The sequence below is a fragment of the Papio anubis genome, chromosome 9 (genome assembly GCF_008728515.1).
Source record: "Papio anubis isolate 15944 chromosome 9, Panubis1.0, whole genome shotgun sequence".
NCBI lineage: Eukaryota > Metazoa > Chordata > Mammalia > Primates > Cercopithecidae > Papio > Papio anubis.
The window spans coordinates 1,842,070-1,865,161 of record NC_044984.1 but is presented as its reverse complement, the minus strand read 5'-3'; the positions used below and the strand labels follow the sequence as shown (position 1 = coordinate 1,865,161).

Below are 23,092 nucleotides of genomic sequence, written 5' to 3'. Positions count from 1 at the left end.
AGGCCTTTTATCAATCGTCGTCATCATCATAGAGCTAATATTTACTGAGTGTTTACAGAGTGGTAACTTCTTGAAAGCTTTGCTATTGAAAAGATGAAGACCAGCAGCACTGAAATTGCCCGGGCCTCTGTTAGAAACACACAGTCTCAGGTTCCAGCCCATGCCTATTCAACCAGAGTGCACTTCACTGAGGTTCCTACTGATTTGCCTAAACATTAAAGCTTGAGAAAGCTCTTTTGCAATATTAACTTGTTTAACCTTTACAAATATTTTAGAGTGTAGGTATCGTTGTCAGCGCCTATTTTATAAATGAGGACCATAGGCTCAGAACGTTTGGCTCAAAGCAACCCAGCTAGCGGGGATCGGATGCCATAATTCAGTCCAGACCTGTCTCTTCCCCACAGTGTTATTCCACCAAGAGGTCATGCCTCTTTACATAGCAAACAATGGAGCTGATTCCTGTGTCATCCGCTTGCGTGCTCCATCTCCTATTGCCTTGGGGTCTCGGATCCTGCTTAAGAGGGAAGTGGGACTGTGACTCGAACCCATAAGGCATGAGCTCAGTACGTATGTTCAGCACGTGCCAGACACTGTGGAAACTGCCTCCCATGCAGTCCTTGGGGTGACCCAGTGAAGGAGATGGTTTGGGCTCTATTTTACAGCTGAGGAAATGGAGACCCAGAAAAATTACTTGCCCAAAGCCCCACAGCTAATAATGAATGAGGCTGGGATTTGAACGCAGACCGCCTCTTGTTGGAACCCAGGTTCACTGCCCTGTGCTGCAGTTTGCCATGGCTTATGTGATGAGAGCAACTGTGACCCTCACAAGCTTCTCCTGACTTTCAGTTTCTTAGTGCCGCAGAGTCCTTGGTGTCTCTGCCTAACTGTCTGAGAAAGATCAGGCCCCTGCAATGAAGCCCTCCTTACCCTCGTTTTAGCTTCAGTATCTGGAACCCAGCTGTGTTCTGAAACGTTGGGTGATCCAACAGGCACTCGAGCTCGGCCGCACTGGCTCCATGAACGCAGCTGTCAGTCACCTGCCTTGTAACTGAGGCCCTGGCCAGGTGAGGACTCTCGCAGCAGGATGGGGACAGAGCAGACAGGGTCAGGGCAAAGGGGATGGAAGGAGCTGGCTGGGCTCTGTCTTCCAGCCCCAAAGAGGGCACCAGGGCCACCCTGAGTTGGGGTCCTGGGCTGTGTGCTGCTCTGGGATAAGCGATGGGGGGAGAACGGCTCCGTCTGACATTGCCGAATCGTCGCGGGTAGAAACCCCCGTGTCACTGGTCGTCTGCGATGCAGCCACCCACAGCACTTGGAAGGGATTTGTGCCCTCCCAGTTGCCGTGCTTCCCTGGGCCCAGGGCACACTAAACCCGACCCGATTTCCAGGCCAAACTTTGACCCTGAAATCGTCTCCCTTCAGACTGTTCTGTGCTCCCAGCCAAGCCAGGGCCTGTGCTGCTCCCACGTGACGGGGCCCTTCTCAGCTCCTGTACACCTGGAGGTCTAGGAAAGACAGTGGACAGGAGGTCAGGCTGCTGGCTGTGCTTTCCTGCACTCTCCAATTATTTGATAGCATTTTTAACTCAGAGCTGAATAAGAGCCGAGAGGGGTTGCCATAGAAACAGTGTCCCAGTGCCTCCAGTTTAACTCACTGCAGACAATCGCTTTTACACTCTGGGGTGCATGAATGCCAGAGGAAAAGAAATGGGGTGCTGGAGACCTGATACTTCAATTACAATTTTTCTTTTGGTCTCTTTCTGTCGCTTCCTCTCTCTGGCCTGTGGCTCAGCCTCCCTGATCCTGGGGCCAGCTGGAGCCTGTCGCTGAAGGAGGGGTGGGTGATTCGTTTGCTGTCCCTGGAAACGGCTGGCACTGTGAGTGTGTGAGCGCCAGGCCTGCTGAGTGTGGTGTCTGTGGTGGGGGCTGTATAGTGACGATTGTGCGCCGAGCTCGAGGGGAAGTTAGGAGACGGGCACTCAGCCCAGCCACGGGGGCAGCGGCGGGCTGCACGTCACTGCCATGTCTCACGCCACCGGCTCACACAGAAGGGCAGCAGACCGGTAGAGATCGTGTTCATCCCTAAGCAGGTGGTTTATAGACAGCTACTGCAACATTTCCAGAGATCTAACTTTTGGATCAGGATCTGTTTTCAATTCTCCATGTCCTCCAGGCCCTAGGCAAGGAATGAGGTCAAGCTCCAGGACGGAGGGGCTGTAATGGGCAAGGGTTTGTCCGGCAGACGGGCATTCTTCCAGAACGACTTGCAATGTACAGAAGCCCCTGCACAGAGGCCCTTCCTGCCGGCCAGGGCTGCAAGAGCTCTCCTCTCCTGAGAGGTCGGCCTCAGTACAGGCCCAGCCTTTAGACCTTTGAGGGCTTCTGTCTGGGAACCATGACATTTGAATTACACACATATGCATGATGGAGACCTGTGCCAGGCCTGGGAGGGGCCCCGTTCTTGCTTCTGCAGTGGGGCTCGGGAAGGCTTGTCTTGGGCCCTGCTCTGATTATTAGGGCTGTAGGAGAGCAACATGTTATCACTGCCTGGGGAAGGCGGACACCCCGGCTCTGCCGTGGAGTGGAGCTGAACTCCCGGGGGGCCCCGACGGTTCACTTCACTCCAGGGTTTGCTCCTGGCTTGCTGGGTTGTTATCCAAAGGAAGATCCTGGGAAGCAGAAAATTCCGCCTTGGCCTCTGAAGACTAATGAACCATATAGCCGAGGAGGGAGTTCTCGGGCCGAGCATTGAGCCCACTCTTCACTGGGGCTTGCCGTGTACTCATAACCCCAGAGGTCTGATGCTCTTCCTCATCCCCTCTACTCGGTGCCTCATTCCCCAGCCCTCCAGTCCATAATTCTGGGGCCCACCTGCTGAGCCCCGTGGAGGGTTCACTCTGCAGGCCCAGAGTGTGGTTTGCTGGCGCCCTAGTAAGCTGTGAACGGGCTCCCCCTCCCCACCAGCAGCCCCGCCAGCAGCCAGTGAGGCTGAAAGAACCCAGTCATCAGAGGCCCCTCCAACTGCCCTCCCCTCCCACTGTGCGGCGGCATCCTCTGGGCAAACAGTGCCTTCTCGCCACACAAGCCCATCTGTCCTGGCTGCCAGGGCCAATTCATGTCAAGGCTGGGTGGATGAGCAGCACCCACAGGGCACGGCCACGGCGGGGTCCCCAGCTCACCTTCACACCACAACCTCAGCGCCGCCCAGCTAAGCTGCCCTGAGGCTCAAGAACCTGCCTGTCAGGTCGGGATGGAAGTACCATCCTGGCTCTGCCAGGTCACGAGCTCACTGCCCCCAGCCACAGGGCCTCGCTCTGATCCAGGACTCAGCCTCCGCCCTCTCCCAGTGTTGCCCCAGCCCTGGCCCTGGGCGGGAGGCACCGTCTGTCATCAGAGCTCTACGCATCAGGGTCATGGCCACTGGTGCTTTTTCCAGCCTCCTGGGGAGGTGGGGGACAGGAAGCAGCTCTCCTGGCACCCAAGTCCCCTTCCCTCCCAATGAAACCAGGAAGTACATAGGAAAATACAGTCTTTATTGGTCTTCTGAAACAACAAACCAGAAATATAATTTTGCCTTTAAAAATCTTCTGTCTCAGGCTAAAGATACCACCATTGACAATGCCCTCCCCTCCCCCAGTCCCTTTAGAAAATCCCCAGATCTGGTACCAGCCCGCACACCAAAAGAAGCAGGAAGACTGTGGCTGCAGCCGGGGTGGCCTGGGGTCCCAGTAAGTCGCCCATGCCAGGTGTCCTCTGTCCACCTGCCAGGACCGACCTCCTCAAAGGCACTCCTCCGGGCCCCCAGCCCACCCCACTCACCACTGCCGCATGAGCAGGGAGGGTCAGAGGAGGGCACAGGAGCTAGGCCTGCCAACTCCCTCTGCTCAGACCCTTGGCTTCAGCGTTCTGGCTGGCCTCTTCCTGAGCCCCCATCGAGATTCCATCCAAGAGCCAGAGACGAGCCTGATGCCTCCTGAGCCTGTGAGCATGACACCTAGATACCCACCGTCATCGCACTCTGAGGAGGGACAGAGCTGGGGAGGGGGACAAGTAACCTGGAAAACCTGCACTGCCTTGGCGGCAGGTGGCTCCATCCCAGACAGGTTCCCCACCCACTCTCTGGTTTGGCCCCCACCTGGGTGCAAGGAGTGCTCTGGGGAGCCACGCTGAGCAGACAAAGCCCGGAACACAGGCCCCATCCTGGGAGCCTCTGGGCAGCGTGTGGCCACCCCCTCCCACTCCCGGGCTCTGGATGCGATAGGCTGGCAGGCAGTGAGCCTCAGGGGAGCCACCGTGTTCTCTGCCTGCCACCTGCTTTCCCCAGAGGGTGCCACCAATGGCAAAGCACCACCAAGTCCCAGCCCTGAAGTCACAGGCCAGGAGGACTGAAGATGGAGGGTGAGAGGCACAGAGTCACGGTGCCAGGCTGCAGGCTGTGGAGGAATCGGTAGGGGCCCCGCAGAGCATGGTGCTGTGATGTGCGTGGGCAGGACTGAGGCAACACTAGTGGTGTGTGGCTGGGTTCTCAGGAGGCCGCCATGCACACATGCAGCCGCTCCAGGCCCCTGGGGGGTGTCCTGGGAAAGCCCAGCAGGAGAGGTGTGAGAGGGTTACTATGGTGACAGGAAGTCTCCTCTAGTGGCACCACTTTGGCCCACTTTAGAGGATCTCAAAGGATCCTGGTGTTACTGGTTGAGTTCCTTCCCGCTGTTGACTTGAGAAGATTGCAGTGAGCAAGCGAGAGGCTCTGTGATCTCAGGGAGGCCCCCGGGGAAGAGCATGTCTCTGCTGTCCGAGTGCTCATAGCCTCGGTCTCCATGTGACCTGTGAGTGTGAGAATGTGTCTGTGTGTGTGTGTGTGTGTGTGTGTGTATTCTTTCAATCCGTGTGACTGCACTGGTGATGCAATGGGTGTGTGAGTGAATCAGCGAATCCAGGAGCATGTGGTCAGTGTGACCTATAGCAGATCCAGAGGCATGATGGCGTCGGCCAGGGGTGTGTGGTGTTTCTGAGTGCTGGGTCCAGATGGCAGGGCTGGTGTGTTTGCACATTGGTACCAACAGTTGTAGAGCCGGGCCAGCTTTCACACTGCAGGGGTGTTAAGAACGTCCTTCTGGCTTAGGAGAGAGTCTCAGAAATCTACCTTCATCCCTCAGATCCCTCCCTCCCCGTCCCCTCAATGCAGGTGAGGTGGTACCAGCAAGGTAGGAAGAGTCACCAGCTGTGGCCACCCCGGGGCAGGAAGGGCGACAGGGGAATGCCCAGTCCGGAAGCCTCCTCCTGCACACACCTCCTTGCTTTGCCGTGGCCAGAGCTTAGGGAGATCCCCCAGATGTTCCAAAGATGTACTGGCTCCGAGAGGAGCATCCGCAGGAGCCCCCAGCACGGCGGCTTCCAGGGAGCCTCGAAAGTGCAGGGAGAGAGCCCGCTGTGGCTTGTCTGCTGGAGGGCGGGGAGGAGAGTGGACTGGGGGAGGCAGTGGCCAGTGCCGGGTCAAGGTGGAGGCTGTGGCAGAGCAATGCCGCGTGCTCTCCCCGCCCTTCCTACCTGTCCGGGTGGGAGTGGGCGCTCAGGCCACAGAAGAGATCTGCTTCTGGTCCTCGTGCTCGCCCTCGGGGTCCCCCATCAGGGGCTGGCGCTTTTTGAGCTCCCGGTGGTACTTGGCCATGAGGGAGGCGTAGATGCAGCCATAGGCAGCGGCCACCACCATCATGATGCAGACAATGCCGCACACGACCCCTGCGATGATCACCGTGCCCATGGCTCGCCTCACACTCGCCGGCCGGTGCCTCTGCTTCTGTGGGCAGGCCGTGCTGGGCTCCGGCTCTGGCTCAGCCCCGGGCTTGGGCTTAGCAGGCTCTGGACTGGCCTTGGTGCAGGGTGGCCCAGGAATATCCAGCCCAGCTGAGCTATTCTCATCCTCCAGCTGGGAGCAGTAGTTGAACATCTCCATGGGGACCATCCGCATGTCCTTCCCCCTCAGCTCCTTGGGCAGGGTGCAGGCAAGCTGGTCCAAGCGCCCCCCTGCATGCAGGAGAGAAAAAGAGGGGCTGACCAGGCATCCAGAACTTGCACTCCCTCTCCCCATCCCCAGCTCCCCAAAACGGAAGCCCCAGAAGGTAGTTTTTATCAGCAATGTAGTCAATCCTGGAATCGCCATCTATAGAAGAGGAAGCGGAGGAGGGAAAACAGCATTGATTGAGCCAAGTCCACAGTGAATTACGTATATCGTGCCATTTCATCCTCACAGGAGCCATGTGAAATGGATATTGTCTTTATTCCCATTTTATAGAGAAGCTCGCAGCCACTTCCATCCAGCCTGTCCTCTCCCGGGCCAAACTGACCCACAGAGCAAGGCAGTGCTAACGTGGGGAGGTGCCCAGGAAAGGGCTGTCATTGCAGAAAGCTGAGTGTCCCTGCCACACTGTCTGCCCCTGAATCTGCCTGCTGATCACCTGTCTGTGAGCCCAGGATACTGTTCTCAACACAGCATCTTATCCTTCTAGGGTTCTTACGTCTCACTAGAAGGACAAAAGTCAAAACCCCCGCCTCTGCCACTGCCCCTCCATGCAAGACCTTTTGGTTGCCTAAGAATGGGCAGCTCCCTTTCTGGTGTAGGGAGGAAAAGAGTTGGCAGGAATGTTCTCCTTTTCCTCCTTAGGAGCAATCCAATGGCCCCATCAGTGCCCCAACCACAGCCCTGTGAGTACAAAGGCAACGGGAGGGGGAATCCTGGAGGCACACGAGGCCAAGGAGAGGAGGCTGGTGCTGATGAGGAGGTGTGGGTACGTGGGCGCACGGGCTCGCCAACACGTCTTCATGATGATGGCGGAGCCTGGCTCAGACATAGGGAGACACAGATGCAGGACAGGGGTGGGGTGAGAGAGAGGGTGGCTGAGGACAACAATCTGCCTAGACGTCCCCTAGAAAGTGAAAGTTGGATTCTGGCCCTCTTTCAGCTTCCAGCGAAATCTAGATGCAGGCACTAGACCCCCTGCTGAAGAGATGCGGCTGCAGCCACTCCGTCACTGGCAGCTCCCTCTGCAGCCCGTCTGCCGCAAGTCTCCTCATACAGTGGGCATCAATCTTTCCCTGGGATGCCAATGGAAATATTCCAAGATTTTGTTTTTAAGAAATGCAAGGTTGAAAGCAATTCTGCTATTGAAGAAGTCTGAAAAGTGCACATTCTCATGGCATGCCTTTTTGTGCTGGGACTTCAGTTCCCGACGACCATAGCAGAGGAGGGTCTAAAGACACCTGGCCTAGTAGTTCCCCTACGCGGCTGACGCCTGGGTGGCCTGCAGCAAACCTCACATCCCAGGAACATGTATCAGTACCGCCTGGGGATGCAGAGCTGGGTGCTGACAGGGGTGCAGCCTCACTTCCCTGCTCAGAAGACCCAAGGTTGAATCCTGGCTGTGTCATCTTGTGAAAATTATTTAATTTATTTAATTACTTATGAGTTTTAGTTTTCTTAGCTGTAAAATAAGAAGGTCTATCTCAATTAGTTGCTGTAAGGATTAAAATCATGTACATGAAAAGACATTGGTAAACTGGAAACTATACAAATAGTAATCATGATTTCCCCTCTCACTAAAATGGGAGAAAGTATCATAGTGACTAACATTTTGTGGCACTTTATAGTATGTAAAACATTTTTAATTAACTAACACAGGAGAATTTCATGGAAATAATTGAAATTGTGGCTGGAGATGAAATGAAAGTGGTAAGACTTTAACAAAAAGCATTGGCATTATTTTCACCGCTTAAATATTGATTCATCAGCTCAGCAGACATTCATTGAGCATGTACTTTGTGCTGGGCACTAAATGGCATTTCAAGTCCACTTAGTATTTGATTCTTACCAGGAAGCGAACAGATAAATGAACGTTTTATTGAGGACTCACTTTGTGCTGGGCACCTCTCAAGCCACATGTCGTGCATTGCCGCATTTCATCCTCACAATGACCCTACGAAATAGATATTGTTTCCTTCCCACTTTACAGTGCCACAGTGAGAGGGCAACCAGCTTTCTCAAGATCACACAGCTAGCAGGTGGCAGAGCCGAAATACAAAGGCAGATCCGGCCCTTCTCACCACTGTCTTGCGCACCCTCCTTTCCCATGTCGTGTGACCATATCATAGGTCATTACAGCACTTTCCCACATTAAAGAAAAGGGGACGGGAAGAAAGTAAAACCTAACTCATTTGACTTCTTAAAGTCTGGATGACAAAACTTCTTGGGAGAGGAAGTTGGCACTGTCACCACAAGGAAGCTGTGGTTTTACTGAGGATTCATTCTATTCCCCTGTCATGTAAGGGTAGGTGTTTAAGAGACGGCTGTATTCTTCAGAAGAAGAGCTGTTTTTCTCCCTCCTTCTACCGCACCGGGGAAGCCCACAGGCAAACCTGGTGGGATACAAAGTCCAGGTGTCTTTACTTCCCTTATGTAACCTACGAAAGGGAGATCCAGTTCTGCGAGTCCTCCTAGGAGAAAGCGGGGAGCTAGCTTGGGGAGGGGATGCAGAGCAGGGAGGGGAGGGTGGGGGTGGAGGGAGCAGCACCAGCCTCTCTCCCACTGGCAGGAAAGGTGATGGCTCATCTGAGGGGAGGCTTGTGACTTTTCTAGCCGAGCTGGCACAGAGGCAGGGTCGCCCCCTTCTTTGCCCTGGCCTGCTCTCTGAGTCAGCACCCAGCCACCAGGAGGAAAGTGTGGGGCCAGAGGTGATTGTCCCGATCCCTGGGGCCCCAGCGGGGCCGGCTGCGCTCACCTCGGTAGGAGAACCACTCCATCCAGTGTTTGAACTCACGCAGGTTACAGTCACACTCCCAGGGGTTATCTCCCACTTGCAGCAGCTGCAGGTTCGCTAGGGGTTCAAATGTCAGCCGGTCCAGGTTCTGCAGACGGTTGGAGCGAAGCGAGAGGGAACGCAGAGCCAGGAGGCCGTCAAAAAGGCCAGGGGGCAGCTGGGCCAGGCCGTTGATGGACAGGTCCAGGTGGCGGAGCAGCGGAGCGTGCCGCAGCAGGTCCCTGTCCAGGGTCCTGATGCTGTTATTGCGTAGCTGCAGCTCAGTCAGATTCGTCAGGTCCCCGAAAATGGAGTGGGGCAGCTGGTCCAGGAAGTTGTTGGACAGGTCCAGCCGCTGCAGGCTGGACAGGTTGGCGAAAGCCCAGCTTGGCAGGGCACTCAGCTTATTGTTCAAGAGCAAGAGGGTTCGGGTGGCTGCGGGCACATCTGGGGGCACCGTGGTGAGGCCTAGGCCACTGCAGTCCACCTCCAGGCTGCGGCTGTCACACTTGCAGGAGAAAGGGCAGGTGGGGAGGGCCTCCACGGCATACAGGGCGACCCAGCAGGTGATCCCTTGATGGGAGGGACAGACAGGGGAAAGAAAGCAACAGGCCAGGTCATTACCTCCTGCTACTCTTCCCTCCTTTCCAGCTCATATCATAACAAGCTCTTGGCTTTATCTCCTTTGGCACAAGCCACAATCAAGGCATAAACATTTATTAACCACATAAAAGGATAACAAATCCAAAGCCACTTCCATAGTAATGGACATCACACAGTGTCTGCAGGGCGCCCTGCCTTGCCACACATCTGGCAGAGCAATCACTTGAGTGGAGAATGACCCTGCAGACTCAGCCAGAGCCCAGAGGACAAGCCATGCTGGTGCACAGTGATGGGAAGCTTGCAGGGCCTCCCACAGTCATCTCCTGGGAGCTTGGGTCCTACAGACACCATGGATGTTGACACAATACAGGAGAAAAGGTTGTCAGAGAAACCTGCTCCCATGCCCTCTCCCAGTGTCACTGCTGGGACAAAGTCTCTCTTTCCCGTGGAAAATGGCCAGGCTGCTGGCCCCCTCCCCTCTGTGGCCCACCCCAACTCTGGAGCTGCCCTAAAGACAAGCTGCGTGTGGAAAGGCGAGAGCACAAAACAGCACTCCCAGCCCTGTCCTGCACAGCTTCCCATGTGCTGTTAGGTCTCCATGAACCCCACACCCAAGATGACGCCAGCAACTTGGCGTGAGGGTTTAGAGCCCAGGCTGTGCACCGAGGGTCCCACTGTCGGAGTGACAGGCTAAGATGCACAAACCCACTTCAACATTGACAAATCACAGGGCCCAGGACGCCTTCCACATTGACTCCCACCCTAACACCATCCAGGCTCTCAGCCTGGGCCTCTGTTCCTAGGGGCTACAGGGCAGCATTCCTGCACAATGGCCCGATTAACAGAATTCCTTTCCCAGTCCCATCTTTTGCCCAAGACTCTTCTTCTGCGTAGCGAGCATGGGGTCCTGTGTGTAGGGCTGGGAGAAGTGACCCTCGGGGAACAATCACATCAGAGCCGTGCCTTCCGTTGTGGAGCAGCCCTTTCCAACAGCGGCCTCAAAAACCCCTAAGTGTCCTCCTGAGTAGCAGGGAAGCCTGCTCATTGTGAAAGGGAACTGGGAAGAGCTCAAAATAGTTCAGTCCCACCAAGTCAGCCCAGCCAAGGTCAGTTCCACACAGACTAGAGAAAAGACCCCAGCCAGAGAAGTAATGGAGAAGTTCAGACCCAGCTCACAGCCCATCAGTCCATCCCCGACCTGGGGCCTGGGACCTGAGACCTGGTACCTGGGACCTGAGACCTGGGGCCTGAGACCTGGGGCCTGGCTGTCCCAGGTCGGGGTGGACCAATGGGCCGTGAGCTGGGTGTGAACAGCCTTAAGTCTTGTCCAACAGGGCTCTGGGTGTCTGGTGTCCCAAAGGGTGGAGCTTGAAGGAAGAGGATGAGACTCTCCCCTTCCCCTGCCTGGAGGATCGATGACAGCTGAGAGCTGACACGTGGCTAGATCTGGCCTAGGCCTCCCTGCAGCCTAACAGCGAGCCCCCCTGTTCTTGGTGAGAAGTGAGCACAGGCACAGCCATGGAAGCCACTGGAGACCCTTTTTCTGGCCATCTTGGGTTACCTCATGTCACCGCTCACCTCTCACCCCTCTGAGCCCATGTGCTACCAGTCAGCCAGCCCCACACCACCACACCAAGCCATCTGAAAATCAGCATTCTTCAGACTTGACTTTCCCCAGGAAAAAAAAAAAAAAAAAATCCAATCCATTCAGCTTCCCTCTCCAAAGGATCTGCATCCCCAGAAGCCACTCGCCCCTCCCAGGGAAGGGCCTGACAGCAGGCCGAGAGCGGCGGCAGAAGAGCAACTCCCTGCCTCCGAACCGCCCTGGAGACCAGGGTGGCAGAAAAGCTCCAGTGACAAGAAAACATAATCCCGTATTGCGAGGTGTTGAGTGATTCTGGAATGAGGTTGAAAGGAGATCTGAGTCACTCGGGGGCCAGCCTCTCTCGCACAGTGAATAATTCAGGCTGCCTGTGTTGTGGGGCCTCGGATCACAGGGCTGGCCGCAGCGGGAAGTCAGGCGGAGTGCCGTCCCCATCCCGCAGGGCCATTTCCTCCCTGCCACCGTGTAGCCTTGGGCAGGCCAGCCCTTGTTGACCTTGTCCCTTTGCCACATATAAAGAGAATTCTCAGGGCTCCTTTCACCCTGACGCTGCCAGGCGTTGCCTTCATTCACGCTTCCTCCCGTTTTTGGTAAATAGAGGGCTCAGTCTATATATGCAGGAGGGGTTGGACCCACTCCCCAAAGTCTCTTCCAGCACCGCCTCCCAAGAGCCCACTAGGTCCTCTACTGAGAGTTGGGAAAGCGGAGACATAAGGAGCATAAGAGACATCTCCAAGCTGACCCAGCTCCTGGCCGAGGCCAGCCAACGGGGCAGTTCCCATGGGAGCAAAAGGGCTCGCCACAGTCTATGAAACACAGACTGACAAGCTCAGTCTGACAAGCTTAGGCACCAGTGAGGCTGTTTAAGACTCAGCAGGCCTGCGTTCCAGCAGAGCTCTTCTCTCATTGGGGACCCCAGGAGGTCACAGAGACTTACCTGGGGGAGGTAGAACAACTGTCGAGGCCTCCAACTCCAGGTCTAACCACTCAGCACTCAGCGGTGACTGACTGGTAGGAATGCTGTCACCAGGCATGACCCTGGCTTCCCAGAACATGGCCTCGGGTATCCCAGGAAGATCTGGCCTAGGCCTCCCTGCAGCCTAAGTGTTGCTAAGGCCCCATACGGTGCTACCTAAAGTCACCTCGGCACCCCCACCCCACCCGCACCCTCCTCCGGGGCCAGGGGTGTACTCACAGGAGACCTGCCTCCACTGCAGGGCGAGCCTGCCCCTCTGCTCAGGGCTGCTGCCCGGCGCCAGCATGGTGAGGCCCACGGCTCTCTGGGCCCTGTCGCTCTGGGGAGAGAGGAGGCCCTGGGTGCACCGCCTGTCAGTCCTGAGGGAGGGAGGAGCACTGAGCGCAGGCAGGTGCAGGAGCCCCGTTCCAGCCCAGGGGTTAGGGAGAGGTCCCGGGTGTCTCTTTACACTCCTCATGCCCTCTCCTGTTCCTCTCAGTCATGATTCCCTGGGTGGGGGAAGAAGAGGAGCCAGGGAGCCTTCAACCCCCTGGGGTGGGGGAGGAACAGGCTTCGGCTTTGCACAGTGCGGCAAGGCTGGGGGCGCACCCGAGTGCCCACCCGGCCTCCTCCGCCTTCTTGTTGATCACTCAAATGTTTTCATGACAACCTGGTCTCCCATCTGGGCATTCCTTGAGTTATGGGTGGAGAAACTGAGTTGTCTCTGCGAGGTGAGCAGAGTGAGGTCACAGGCCACAGCTGTCACCTGTCCCTGGAGGCTCCCCTCACCTGGGTCCCAGTTTCTCCAGCCCCACCACAGCTCACCATGGCCCCAGGGAGGCAGGGGCCAGGCCCTTGGCAGCTGCAGTCGCGTAGGGTGTGAGCCACTGGACGGCCTGCCGCTTCCCCCTGCACCGCCGCCCGCGCAGAGGTGAATAGCAGCACTCTGTCTTCCGCCAGCCGGGCTATAATAAGACTCATCAGCTCAGGGGTTCATGCTGCGGCAGCTGCTAGGAAGAGACAGGGACACAGAGGAGAGGTGAGATCTCAGAGCAGGGGCGCTGAGGCAGCCGGGGTGCAGGAGCAGGCTTCCTTCCGAGGGGACAAGGGGGCACTTACCCTTTCTAGGGTCTGCCCCCCTGTGTCTCCCAACCGGGACACAGGACGTGTGCTGGGGTCTCCACTTCCTTCCAGATGGGAGGCCCAGGCTGCCAGCCCATCAGAGACGGGGACCGGGACTGGCATGTGTTTACCTGCTGCAGCTGGCAGGGGTGGGGACGGGTGGGGAAGGAGGGAGGATGCCTGCACCCCTCTTCTTCGCCCTCCACGGGCTCCCTGCGTCAGCCCACTGCTCCAGGCGGCTCCCAGCCTCTGACCTTCCTTGGTTGTCAGATTTGTCCCTGGGTGATTCCTGGTTGCAGCCTGCCTCTCCCTGCCCGCATGGGCCTATGTAATTCTGGGAGCCCAGGAGGCAATATCAGAGTGAAAGAGACAGGCCCGGAGGTAGATGGAGTTGCCAGGAAGCGTCAGTGCTGAGCCCAGAATCTCTGCCTGTTTGTGCAGGTTTCCACTCGGGCATTAGGGTCCTGCTGCAAACCCTGTTGCCCCCATCTTCTCCTCTCGGCTCCCCTCGGCCCCTCCCTCCTTGGGTGCTCCTCAGGCCGCCACAGCAGTGCCCAGTTAGAACAGGACAGTCGGCTCTGACCCCGGCAAGGGCAGCCTGCTGAGGGGCAGAGCGCTGCCCTCTTGGCTGTCTTTCCTCCCCTTCCCCCACACAGTAAGGGTGCCAGTCCGCCGAGGGCCCCGCAGGCGCTGGCAGAGGGGTCACAAGACTGGGCACAAATGTGGGATTGCAGGCAGCCTGGGACCCCCCTGCCATGCAGCCTTCAGGAGGACCCACGTCCCTGGCATGAGGGGTGGAGGAGCCCCTGAGGGTGGCGATGTCATGGTTCTCTAACCACTGTCTCAAGGCCAAGCCCCAGTGGGCTCCTGGTGCCAGTTGGCAGGGGTGGGGGCTCTGGGTTCAAATCTCTGGCCAGTTCTTTAAACAAACTGCTTACACCCTCTGGGCCTCAGCTTCTTTATGCCTAGAGATGGTGACCGCAATACCTGCTTGGTGGAATTTCTATGAGGATCTATCTAGTGAAGGGAAGAGAGTTGACACACTCAGTGCACAGCACCGTGGAAATCCAGGCAGAGGCTCCTGCTCCAAGCTTGGACTTGAGCCCAAGACAGGCATGAGGGAGCAGCAGTTCCTCCCTCCGGGGGAGAGGGCTGTCAGCAGCAGGTCAGTGTGACGGCTTCCTTTCCCGATCCCACCAACCTCACACGTGAGGTTGGTTCTCATTCCTGAGCACCCCGGGCCTGTGGAGTCTGTGTATTTCTGCCCCACACCTATGGCCCTCGCAGACCTGCCTTCAAACAGCAGCGTCCACGCTGTCTGTCCCTCGAGCCCTGACCTTTAGCACAATCTCTCTTACTCAATCAAGAATGCCCATGTCCAGAGCTCACCGTCCACGGCCACCCAAGGCATAGAGATGACGATCACTTGCCCCAGGTCACACGGTAAATAAGGGACTGGATTGCAGGTTTTGGAGCCAGGCTGCCCGTCACTCCCTGGGGACTGTCACCGGGCAGTGGCCCTTCCAGGGAGATACTTATGTGTGCACAGAGCAGGGCACACACACAGGCCTCCCAGACATGTGCTTGGAGCTCTGTACACAGCACGGGATGCAAACACACCCACAGAGAGCTGTGCAGCTAGGCGTGTGCTAACATACATGAGCCCACATGCCTGCACACATGCACACGCACCTTGCTGGCAGCACTCCAGCACTTCTCAAATGCCAACACTCAGGCAACCGAATGAGATGCCTCTAAGTTCCCAAATGCCCCCAGCAGACATATGTGTAAGCCACCTGCAGCCTGGACCTAAGGTCTAGAGAGAACTTCTGCAGGGCAGCCCCTAACCCATGAGATCCTTCCTATGCTCAGGGTCCACATTGAGGCCAGATGCCCCATCCAGGCATCTGCTCCCACTCCTTCTGACTTGCTGCAGGCAGATAGATAGTGGAGAAGCCCTCCCACCCTAGCTCAGGCCAGTTTCCACCTAAGGCTTCTGCCTCCTCTGGGTAGGCTCCTCTTTTGCCTCCCACGCCACCCTTTCCCGTCCCTCAGTGTCTCCCACACTGTGAGCCCGGGGGTTAACCAGCACACAGGCTGGCGAAGGTGGCCTCTTGTGCAGGTCTGGAGGTCCCATCTCCAGCCTTGACTGGGATGTCACCTGCACAAGTCAGGCAAGTCCCCACAATGCAGACCCATAGGTATTGTCTTGCAAGGTGGCAGGACACTGTTGATCCTGGTATTGTCTAGAGAAATGTGATGAAAACAAGGCCCCCAGGTCCATGCGGATATGCCCCTTGCTCTCTGAGCAGCAAATTCTGCTTTCCTGGGTTCCTTGGGCTTCCTCCTGGACACCAGGACCTTCCCAAGAGCGAGAAAAACAGCGCAGCTCGCAGAGGACACCAGTCATACGTGTGTGTCGTCACAGAAGGACTCCTAGGGAGAGGTGGGGCTGCAGCCAGCACTCCCTAGTTCCTGAGCCTCTGCCTACCAACACACCTCCATCCAAAGGGCCCCTTCCCGCCCCCAGAAGAGTGGAGCCTCCTTAAGGAAAGGGGGTGACCTACATTGGGAAGCTTGGAGAGCAGCTGCCGTGGCAGGCGCTGACAGCTGCTGAAATAAATTCACAGTCTGGGAGGGAAGTCCCTACCCAGGGTGCAGCATGGCGGACAGCGAGATCTCCTGTCTCCAAGTCCCATGGCCTCATCCACTCTGGATGCTGAGCCTGCTCCTAACCCAGTCCTAGAGACAGGGAGACCAAAGATAAGGGGCTGGGCCTCCACGGAAGCCCTGGCCTCCCTTCCGGAGAGAGCCAGGATGGGAGAATGGGGCTGAAGAGCTCAAAGCAGTCACATGAGGAACTCTGGAGGGCCAGAAACTCCGGCTTTGAGTGTAGCCCATTGCAACTCAAAGTGCGGTCCATGGATCCGCAGCATTGGTCTAGCTCGGGAGCCTTGTAAGAAGGCAGTCCCAGGTCCCACCCAGAATGACTGAGTCAGAATCAGCATTTTAACAAGATCCCCAGGCGATTTTCATGCATATTCGAGTTTTATACTACTAGGCCGGGGCACCTCTCAGCAGGGCAAACGGCCGCCCGCCGAGGAGACCATGCTGGCCTGTCCCTGAGCCTCCAGGACCCACTGAGAAGTTAACTGGGACCTGGGGAGAAAAAATTACCACAGTCACAAACCTATGTAGTTTTCTTAATCCTTATAACAACTCTCTGGGGTTAGTGTTCTTGTTACTATCATTTTGCAGATGGGGGAAACTGAGGCAACAGAAATTAACTCTCCTAAAATTAGGCAAATGGAATCATGTGGGTCTGAGCCCGAGCTCTCTGGCTCCTAACTCAGTTGTCCGTCTGCTTACACGTGGGGGCTACTTGTGTAGGAAAGGCAGAGGTAGGAAAGGAAGACACTGCCTTTCCTCGGAAGGGTCCTCCGCAGCGTCCACGGCATTGCCTGATCCACTCTCGCTGGAGCTAAGGCAGCTGTCTTTGTCCCCACTGCCCTGATGAAGGAACAGACTTTGTGACTTGCTGGACTGAGATGCAAGCAAGCCAGGTTCTCCTCTTCCCAGCCTCCCTTCTTGAAGTCCTGGGAGGCCAAGATCTTAGAGAGGGTGGAGGGGGCTTTCTAGAAACCTTTCTGGCTGGGGGTTGTGTGCTGAGGTGAGGGGAGTAGGCCGGAGCTCTGCTGTGGGGGAGTCAAGGCTGAGGAGGCCATGGGGGAGCAAGAGGCCCCAGTAGGAGCAGGGGGTTCCACGTGCAGAGCTGAGTGGGCTGCAGCCACCCCTAGAGACTGGGGGTGGGAGCTACCTCCCCGCTAGCGCCCCACCCGGCCCCTCAGAGCATGGAACAGCCTGCACGCACGCACTCACTGCAGAGAGCTAGGTTGGGACGGCAGGAGCCTGGACCTCTCCATGCACCTGCCCCTTCCATTTCTCCTGAGATGGAGGTTAATTAATCTAGTCTCAGACTCTAGCTAGAAACCTCCTGCACACTCACCATAGACCTGGTGTCCGCGCCCTTCCTCCCAGGCTTCTGCTCATGTCTATCCCTCCACATCAAGCATCCAAGACATGCAGCCAGATAATGGCCATCGGGCCTCCACCTCTGAATTCCTGATTCCTGGGCCATCATGCTAGCCCTAGGGTGCACCCACTCCCCTGGCATCTCCCCTTGGTCGAGGGTCCCTGACTCGAGACAAGGCCTCCACACCTCTCAGCATGGAAGAGTCACAGGACTCAGGGGTAAAAGGGGCATTGACAGCCTACTCTGCCACCCCCTTCATTCTGCAGAGGGCCAGAGAGAGGCAGTGCCAGCACTGGGCCCACGCCCTGGGCCCGCAGGGGCAGTGCCCTTCCACCAACCCCAGGAAGGCTGAGAGGGAGCCCGGAGAGTGGGCAGCCAGAGCCCCGGGCCAAAGACAGCCCAAGATTCCACATGCCCGGGACGCAGGGGAGGCTGCCACTGCTGTCTAGACTGGGTTTCCCTTGCTGCTGCCCGTCTGGGCACCCAGGCCCTCTAGGACACATGCTAGATCTCTTTCCTGCCCATCACCCCCATCACACACACTGCCCAGGCAGCAAGGAACCAGGTTTTTACAATCTCTATATTTGTACTTGGAACGGCCATATGCCCTCCTGGTTCATTTGAAAACACATGCCCCATCTTCACCCCCAGCCTCCTGCACCCCCGTTTTCTTGTCAGATAGTCCCAATCTCAAACAGACCCTCTGGGAAGTAGAGCAGAGAAGCCCCCTGAGTGACTCCTCATGGGAGCTGCTCCCTGACATGAGGGAGGCTCAGGTGTCCGCTGAGCCCTGGGGCTGGGCTCAGAGTGGTGTCCCCAGGCAGGGCACAGGGGAAGCCTGGCTGGGGGGAAGGAGGAAGACCAGAGGGTCAGAGGGCCTCTATGCTGGCTCCTTCCTCCTCTGCCCACCCCCAGAGCTCCCAGACACCCCCAACCATCACATACACGCCGTCCCCTCCTCCTTCCTACACTGCCCACTGAGGCCCAAACAGCCCAGAGGTGGCCCCTGGGCTCTGGTGCTTGGGAAATGGGAGCAGGATTTGCTCCTCCTAGGCCCATACAAGCTTCTGTCAAACCCCAAAGACACCAGATCGGCAACTTAAGCGGCCTCTCTCCTTCCCCCTCCCCACGGGCCTGGCTTTCCTGGTCTCCCTCTTTTGGCAGTGCTGAGACTTTCTTTCTGCCGGTGGGGAGGTGGGGGTGGGAAGAGCTGGGCTCTTCTTGGCAGCTCGGAAGCTGCTGTCGGGTTTCCCTACCAGCTGGACTTCCCCCGCCTCAGCTCCACGTGCTCGGCTCCCTCCCCGCCCCCACCTGAGGCGGTTATCTAAGCTGCAGGGGTGTCATCTGAGTCACAAAGAGGCACTGCCCAAGTAGCCCTGACAGCCAGGTGCCAACACCCCCCAGAAATGTGGACAGCTTGGGGGTGGGGGAGAGACAGAGCCGCCAACTGGAACCCAGCCCCGGACCTGCGGGGAGGTGCAGGAATATGAACTTCCGACTCCTGGCCAGGCTGCTCCCCTCTCTCCAGCACTGTCCAAACGGGCCTGGGGGATTGGGAGTGACTGTGCCGCTCTACTCAGGGGGTCCATGCCCCCTGCCTGGGTCAAGAAGCCAGGCAGGCCTGGCCCCGCTGTGTACCCCCCACCCAAGCTCAGTGCACGGCCCCCACTAAGGCTCCCTGACCCATTTGCAGGTGGATGGCTGGGTGTACAGCCGCGGGACACCCCAGCAGGTTCTCGCAGGCCTGATTCTCCTGTCTTGCCCTTGGGCTAGCAGGGAAGGGCTGCGATACTCCTCTCTCTTGCCCACTCCCAGCCTCACCCTCACCAGGGAGGCCTCATGCACAGCCGAGTGGACCCATGCTCATCTGGGGGAGGGTTCCTCCACACCCTTGTCCAAGGACAGCCACCTGCAGGCAAGCTATGGGGAGGCCCAGGCCCTGGGTCTGTGCCCATGCCTCTGACATCCAGGCCCTCCACCCTGCCACCCTCCACCCCAAGCCTTCCTGTGATCTGGCCCTGTCCCCAGCACCCGGCTGCCATCCCACCCGCTTCCCATGACCCCCGAGTTTCTTGGGGCTGTCTGTGCAGAGCCGGGCACAACGACAACACAAGGCTCTTGGCTGCTTCTCCCGTGCTGCAGGGACCGTTTCTATGCCACCCGGGACTGTCATCTGGCGCCAGCGCTGCCCTCCTCCCCACTTCCCAGCAGAATCCACAGTTCTTGTCCCCAGTGCTGTGGGCTCAGAGTTCCCGGTGTTGTGCACCTTTGGGATGCTCAGGTGCCTGAGCCCAAGCTGCTGCTTGGCCCCAGCAATTGCCCCCAGGTGGGAAGCAACTGCAGCTATTCCTGCAGGGCAGAGATGGCCGGTCCCCACTTCCCATGCCCGGACCACCCCCCCCCCCCGTCCCCACCAACCCTCCATTCCTTCCTACCAGTCAATCGGCACTCACCGTCTTTACTCTGACCGCAAACGCCTTCAATCAGGTGGCTCTCAACCCTCCAGTAAGACCCTCCTGGGATTCCTAGAGAAATCCGGACACCAGCGGCAGGCAGAGCGCAGTGGGCACTGATGCCAGAGTCTCCGCTCAGCGGGAGCAGGGGCTGGCACGCAGCACACAGCACCGGGAGGTGGAATGCTGGCAGCAGGCAGGGGACTGCTGGGTCAGTCACAAACTGAGAAGGAAAGAGAGGGATGGAGGGAGAGAGAGAGGAGAGAGGGAAGAAAGGGGCGAGGGAGGAGAGCGCGCGTGTGCGCGAGCGACGAGCCAGAGCAGAGCGGGGAGTGACAGCTGGGGTGCATCTGTGATGACAGCGGCAGCAGCACACACAGGCACACACCAGAGGCGCCTCGGCCGCGAGGGCAGCGCTCACCCTGGCCACGCTCACGTTTCAGTGGAAAAAGGCGCCTGTGGATGAATCGCTGCCGACCCCAGGGAGGAGGAAAGCTGTTTCACCACCACCTCCATCTTCCATCCTGCGCCTCCAGGCTCTCCCTCACCCCCCGGCTGCACCTGTCTTCTGTGCCTCTCCGCTCTCTTCCCTTCCATCTGGGGAAAGAGGGACAGGCGCAGACACTGAGCAAGCGGCTGACTTTTGTTCCCATTGAGGCCCCCCCTGGGAAGCTGGTCTTTCTCCTGTTTTAGAGACATGTGAGGCAGAGTCTCCCATCCTGCCTGAGAGAAGGAAAAACTGAACCCTTCTCTCACTCATACAAAAGAAGGGTGCACAGGGATGTCCATGTGACAGATGGCCCTACAGGAAAGGGCCCTGAGCCCCCACAAAGCCAGGGATCACATGGTCATGCAGAGGTCACTGAGCCTCAGGGTCTGACCACCCCAGGCCAGGACTACTTTAGGAAGCAGAATACCAGAGTTGGCAGCTGGGAGCTTGGGCACAGGGCAGCCTGCAGCAGCTGCTTGCAGACCATTCTCAGTGCCAGGGACGAGCTTGGCTTCTCAGGGCTCCTTGCTCTTATCTGTGATGGGTCAGGCATGCGAAGGGAAGAGACTGTCATTCAAGAACTTGGAGGCCTCTTTCTTAACCAATCAGGATAAAGCAAGTCAGAAAAATTGATATCCTAAGAGATGGGAAGTGGCTGATCTGAAGGCCAAGTGAGTCAGGGACCAAGCTAGAAGGAAGCCAGGGCCCCCCCAGCCTGGAGTACGAACCCTAAATCCCCCTTCCTTTGCATCCACTGCCTGTAGACAGATGAAGCAGTGTGCTAGCAATATGTCACTGTGTCCTCTGTCCCTCTTCCATTTTGCCTGCTTTCCTGGGAGGATTCATAACCAGGACTGGGGTGGGGGTAGAGGAACCCCCTGGACTCAGGATGCCTCTAGAAGGATGCTCCTGCACACTCCTTTCTGTCTGTTCTGCTGGGCCCCCGGGCAGCACAAGCCTTGAGCTGCAGTGTCTTTTCCCTCTGGGGAATCCCCTGCCTCTCACCTCTCATGCTGGTGCCTCCCACACATCCCACTTTCAAGCTAAAGAGGCTCCCACCTCCCCATAAACACGCTTCCTGCTTCTCCATCTCCATGAAAGCGTGGCCTTCCCCGAAAGCGTGGCCTTCCCCGAAAGTGTGGCCTTCCCTGGGCCTGCAATGCTCTCCTGCCCATAGGGGGCTTCCCGCTTCCTTAAAATCTCAACCAGAATGTCACCTGCAAGGCGACGTTTCCCCGGAATGCCACAGGACTGGCCCTGCTCCTCCTCCGATCTCTGGCATTCTCTCTGGGCCACCCTCACATTGTGCAGAGGCTTTCTGTGGTCTGCTTCATCTCCTTTCCTACACAGAGCTGTTCGAGCAGAGGGACGGCCTCACCTGTTCCGTGTCCTTCAGGCCCCAGCGCCTTTGTGTCAACTGAGTGAGGAATGGAGGACTGAAAGAGCCCAAGACTGGGCATCAGGGCACCCAGACTCCAGACTCTGTTGCTCAGTGACTAGCTAGCTAGTGAGTTCACTCAGCAGCCCTGGGCCTTGCTGGCTGGGATTCCTGCCCTGCAGAATGAGGAGATGAGTTGAGATCTCTGGTCCCCCTTCTGGCACTGGCCTTCTGCAACCTAAGTCTTCGCTGTGCACCTGCCGGGTCCCCAGCATGTGTTACAAAAGATGATCCGTCTCATGCCCCACAGTCCCCATCCCATGCAACACGCAGTCTCCCGGTTAGGTTCTCAAGACAGAGGAGGAGGAAAGAGAAGTAGATACAATGGCTGGGAGGGCAAAGCTGGAGCTTCTGACTCCTGGGACCACAGCACTCAACAGTGTGCAAACTCATATGTTCATGTGCATGCTATGTGTGTGCATGTGTGTGTACGTGTGTGCATCTGTATGGTGTGCATGTGTATATGCATGCGTGTGCAGGTGTGTGTGCATGCATGTGTATGTGTGCAGGTGTGTGTGCGTGCATGTGTCTGTGTGTGCATGTATGTGTGTGTGCATGCATGTGTGTCTGTGTGTGCATGTATGTGTGCATGCATGTGTGTCTGTGTGTGCATGTATGTGTGTGTGCATGTGCAGCTGTTTGGTTCTGCCATCTGTGATGACACAGCAGCACCAAGGTGACAGTCTACGTGCAGAGCCAAGATGTACATCTTGATAAGCCGCTTGCCGGCCTGGCCTTATTGAGGCTCTTTGTTATGTTGGCCAGCGGAGCTGAGCTGAGATCTTAAGGAAAGCTGCTATGGAGGAAGGCACGAGATCAATGTGGAGAGGCAGGCCAGAGAGGGAAGGGAGGGGACAGCCTGGAGAGGGAGGACAGGAGGGAGGGAAGGGATTCAGGCCAGCTGGGGCAGGAAGGGGTCTGAGATTTGTCTTCCTCTTTCAGGTCATGACAGACCCCCTGGGGACCAACGTCAGGGTCTAAACCAGGGGCCCAGCATGCACAGGCATGAGGGAAGTTTTCCTGATAACTCCCAGGAAAGCAACCGGAAAAGCCGAGGCCTTGCATTCCCTCAGGCCCTTGGCCTGAATTTCTCTTCACGGAAAGGTGTGAGCTTGTCTGCAAACATAGTATCATAAGGTGTTGTCTCCTACACACAGCTGGCTAGCAGGAGATGATGGGAGGAAGGGCAGTCCTCCCCCCAAGTAGCCACTCAGCTGAACGAGCAGAGCAGGGATCCTGGGGGAGAAGACTCGGTTCCCTGGGTGTCTGGAATGGAAAAGCACAACTTGGGTTGTGGGACAGGAGTTGACAGAAGGATTCAGTATGATGCAAGCCAAGGGGTGCAAGCAGTTGGGCACCGCAGAACACTGTTGACTCACTGGTAAATGTATTTCCGTGCCTCACCGCCTTTACTCCCAATACCACGTCTTGTCTTCAACATCTTACAGTTCTTGCCATAAGGAAGTTCTTCTTCATGTCTCACTTAAACCCCCATTCCTTAGTGGATTGCCTCCGAGGTCTTCAAGGGACCCAGAGCACAGCTAAACCTCCAGGATCTCAAGTTCAGGGACAGTGAGCAGGCACAGCAAAATGGAGAGGAAGGAGGT

General features: G+C 57.2%; 2 protein-coding genes across 2 annotated transcripts in view; one reads left to right on the top strand and one right to left on the bottom strand.

The window, feature by feature from the left end:
* The window catches only part of CACNA2D4 (calcium voltage-gated channel auxiliary subunit alpha2delta 4), a 132,637-nt gene that overhangs the window by 84,905 nt on the left and 24,640 nt on the right, over positions 1–23,092 (top strand). The window lies entirely within an intron of this gene.
* On the bottom strand, positions 3,512–21,924 carry LRTM2 (leucine rich repeats and transmembrane domains 2). Its single transcript, XM_017945581.3, has 5 exons — positions 19,558–21,924; positions 12,775–12,956; positions 12,190–12,329; positions 8,771–9,361; positions 3,512–6,023 (listed from the first exon to the last, which is right to left on the bottom strand). Exons 3-5 carry the CDS (start codon positions 12,254–12,256, stop codon positions 5,569–5,571), a joined length of 1,113 nt encoding a protein of 370 aa, XP_017801070.2. The 5' UTR covers positions 12,257–12,329; positions 12,775–12,956; positions 19,558–21,924; the 3' UTR covers positions 3,512–5,568.

Bases quoted from the DNA above. Each gene is read 5' to 3' on its own strand.
- LRTM2 (XM_017945581.3), bottom strand. From the start codon at position 12,256: ATGCTGGCGCCGGGCAGCAGCCCTGAGCAGAGGGGCAGGCTCGCCCTG. The intron at 9,362-12,189 runs GTGAGTACACCC...CCTCCCATCAAG, and splicing joins GCAGTGGAGGCAGGTCTCCT to GGATCACCTGCTGGGTCGCC. The intron at 6,024-8,770 runs GTGAGCGCAGCC...TCCTGCATGCAG, and splicing joins GGAGTGGTTCTCCTACCGAG to GGGGGCGCTTGGACCAGCTT.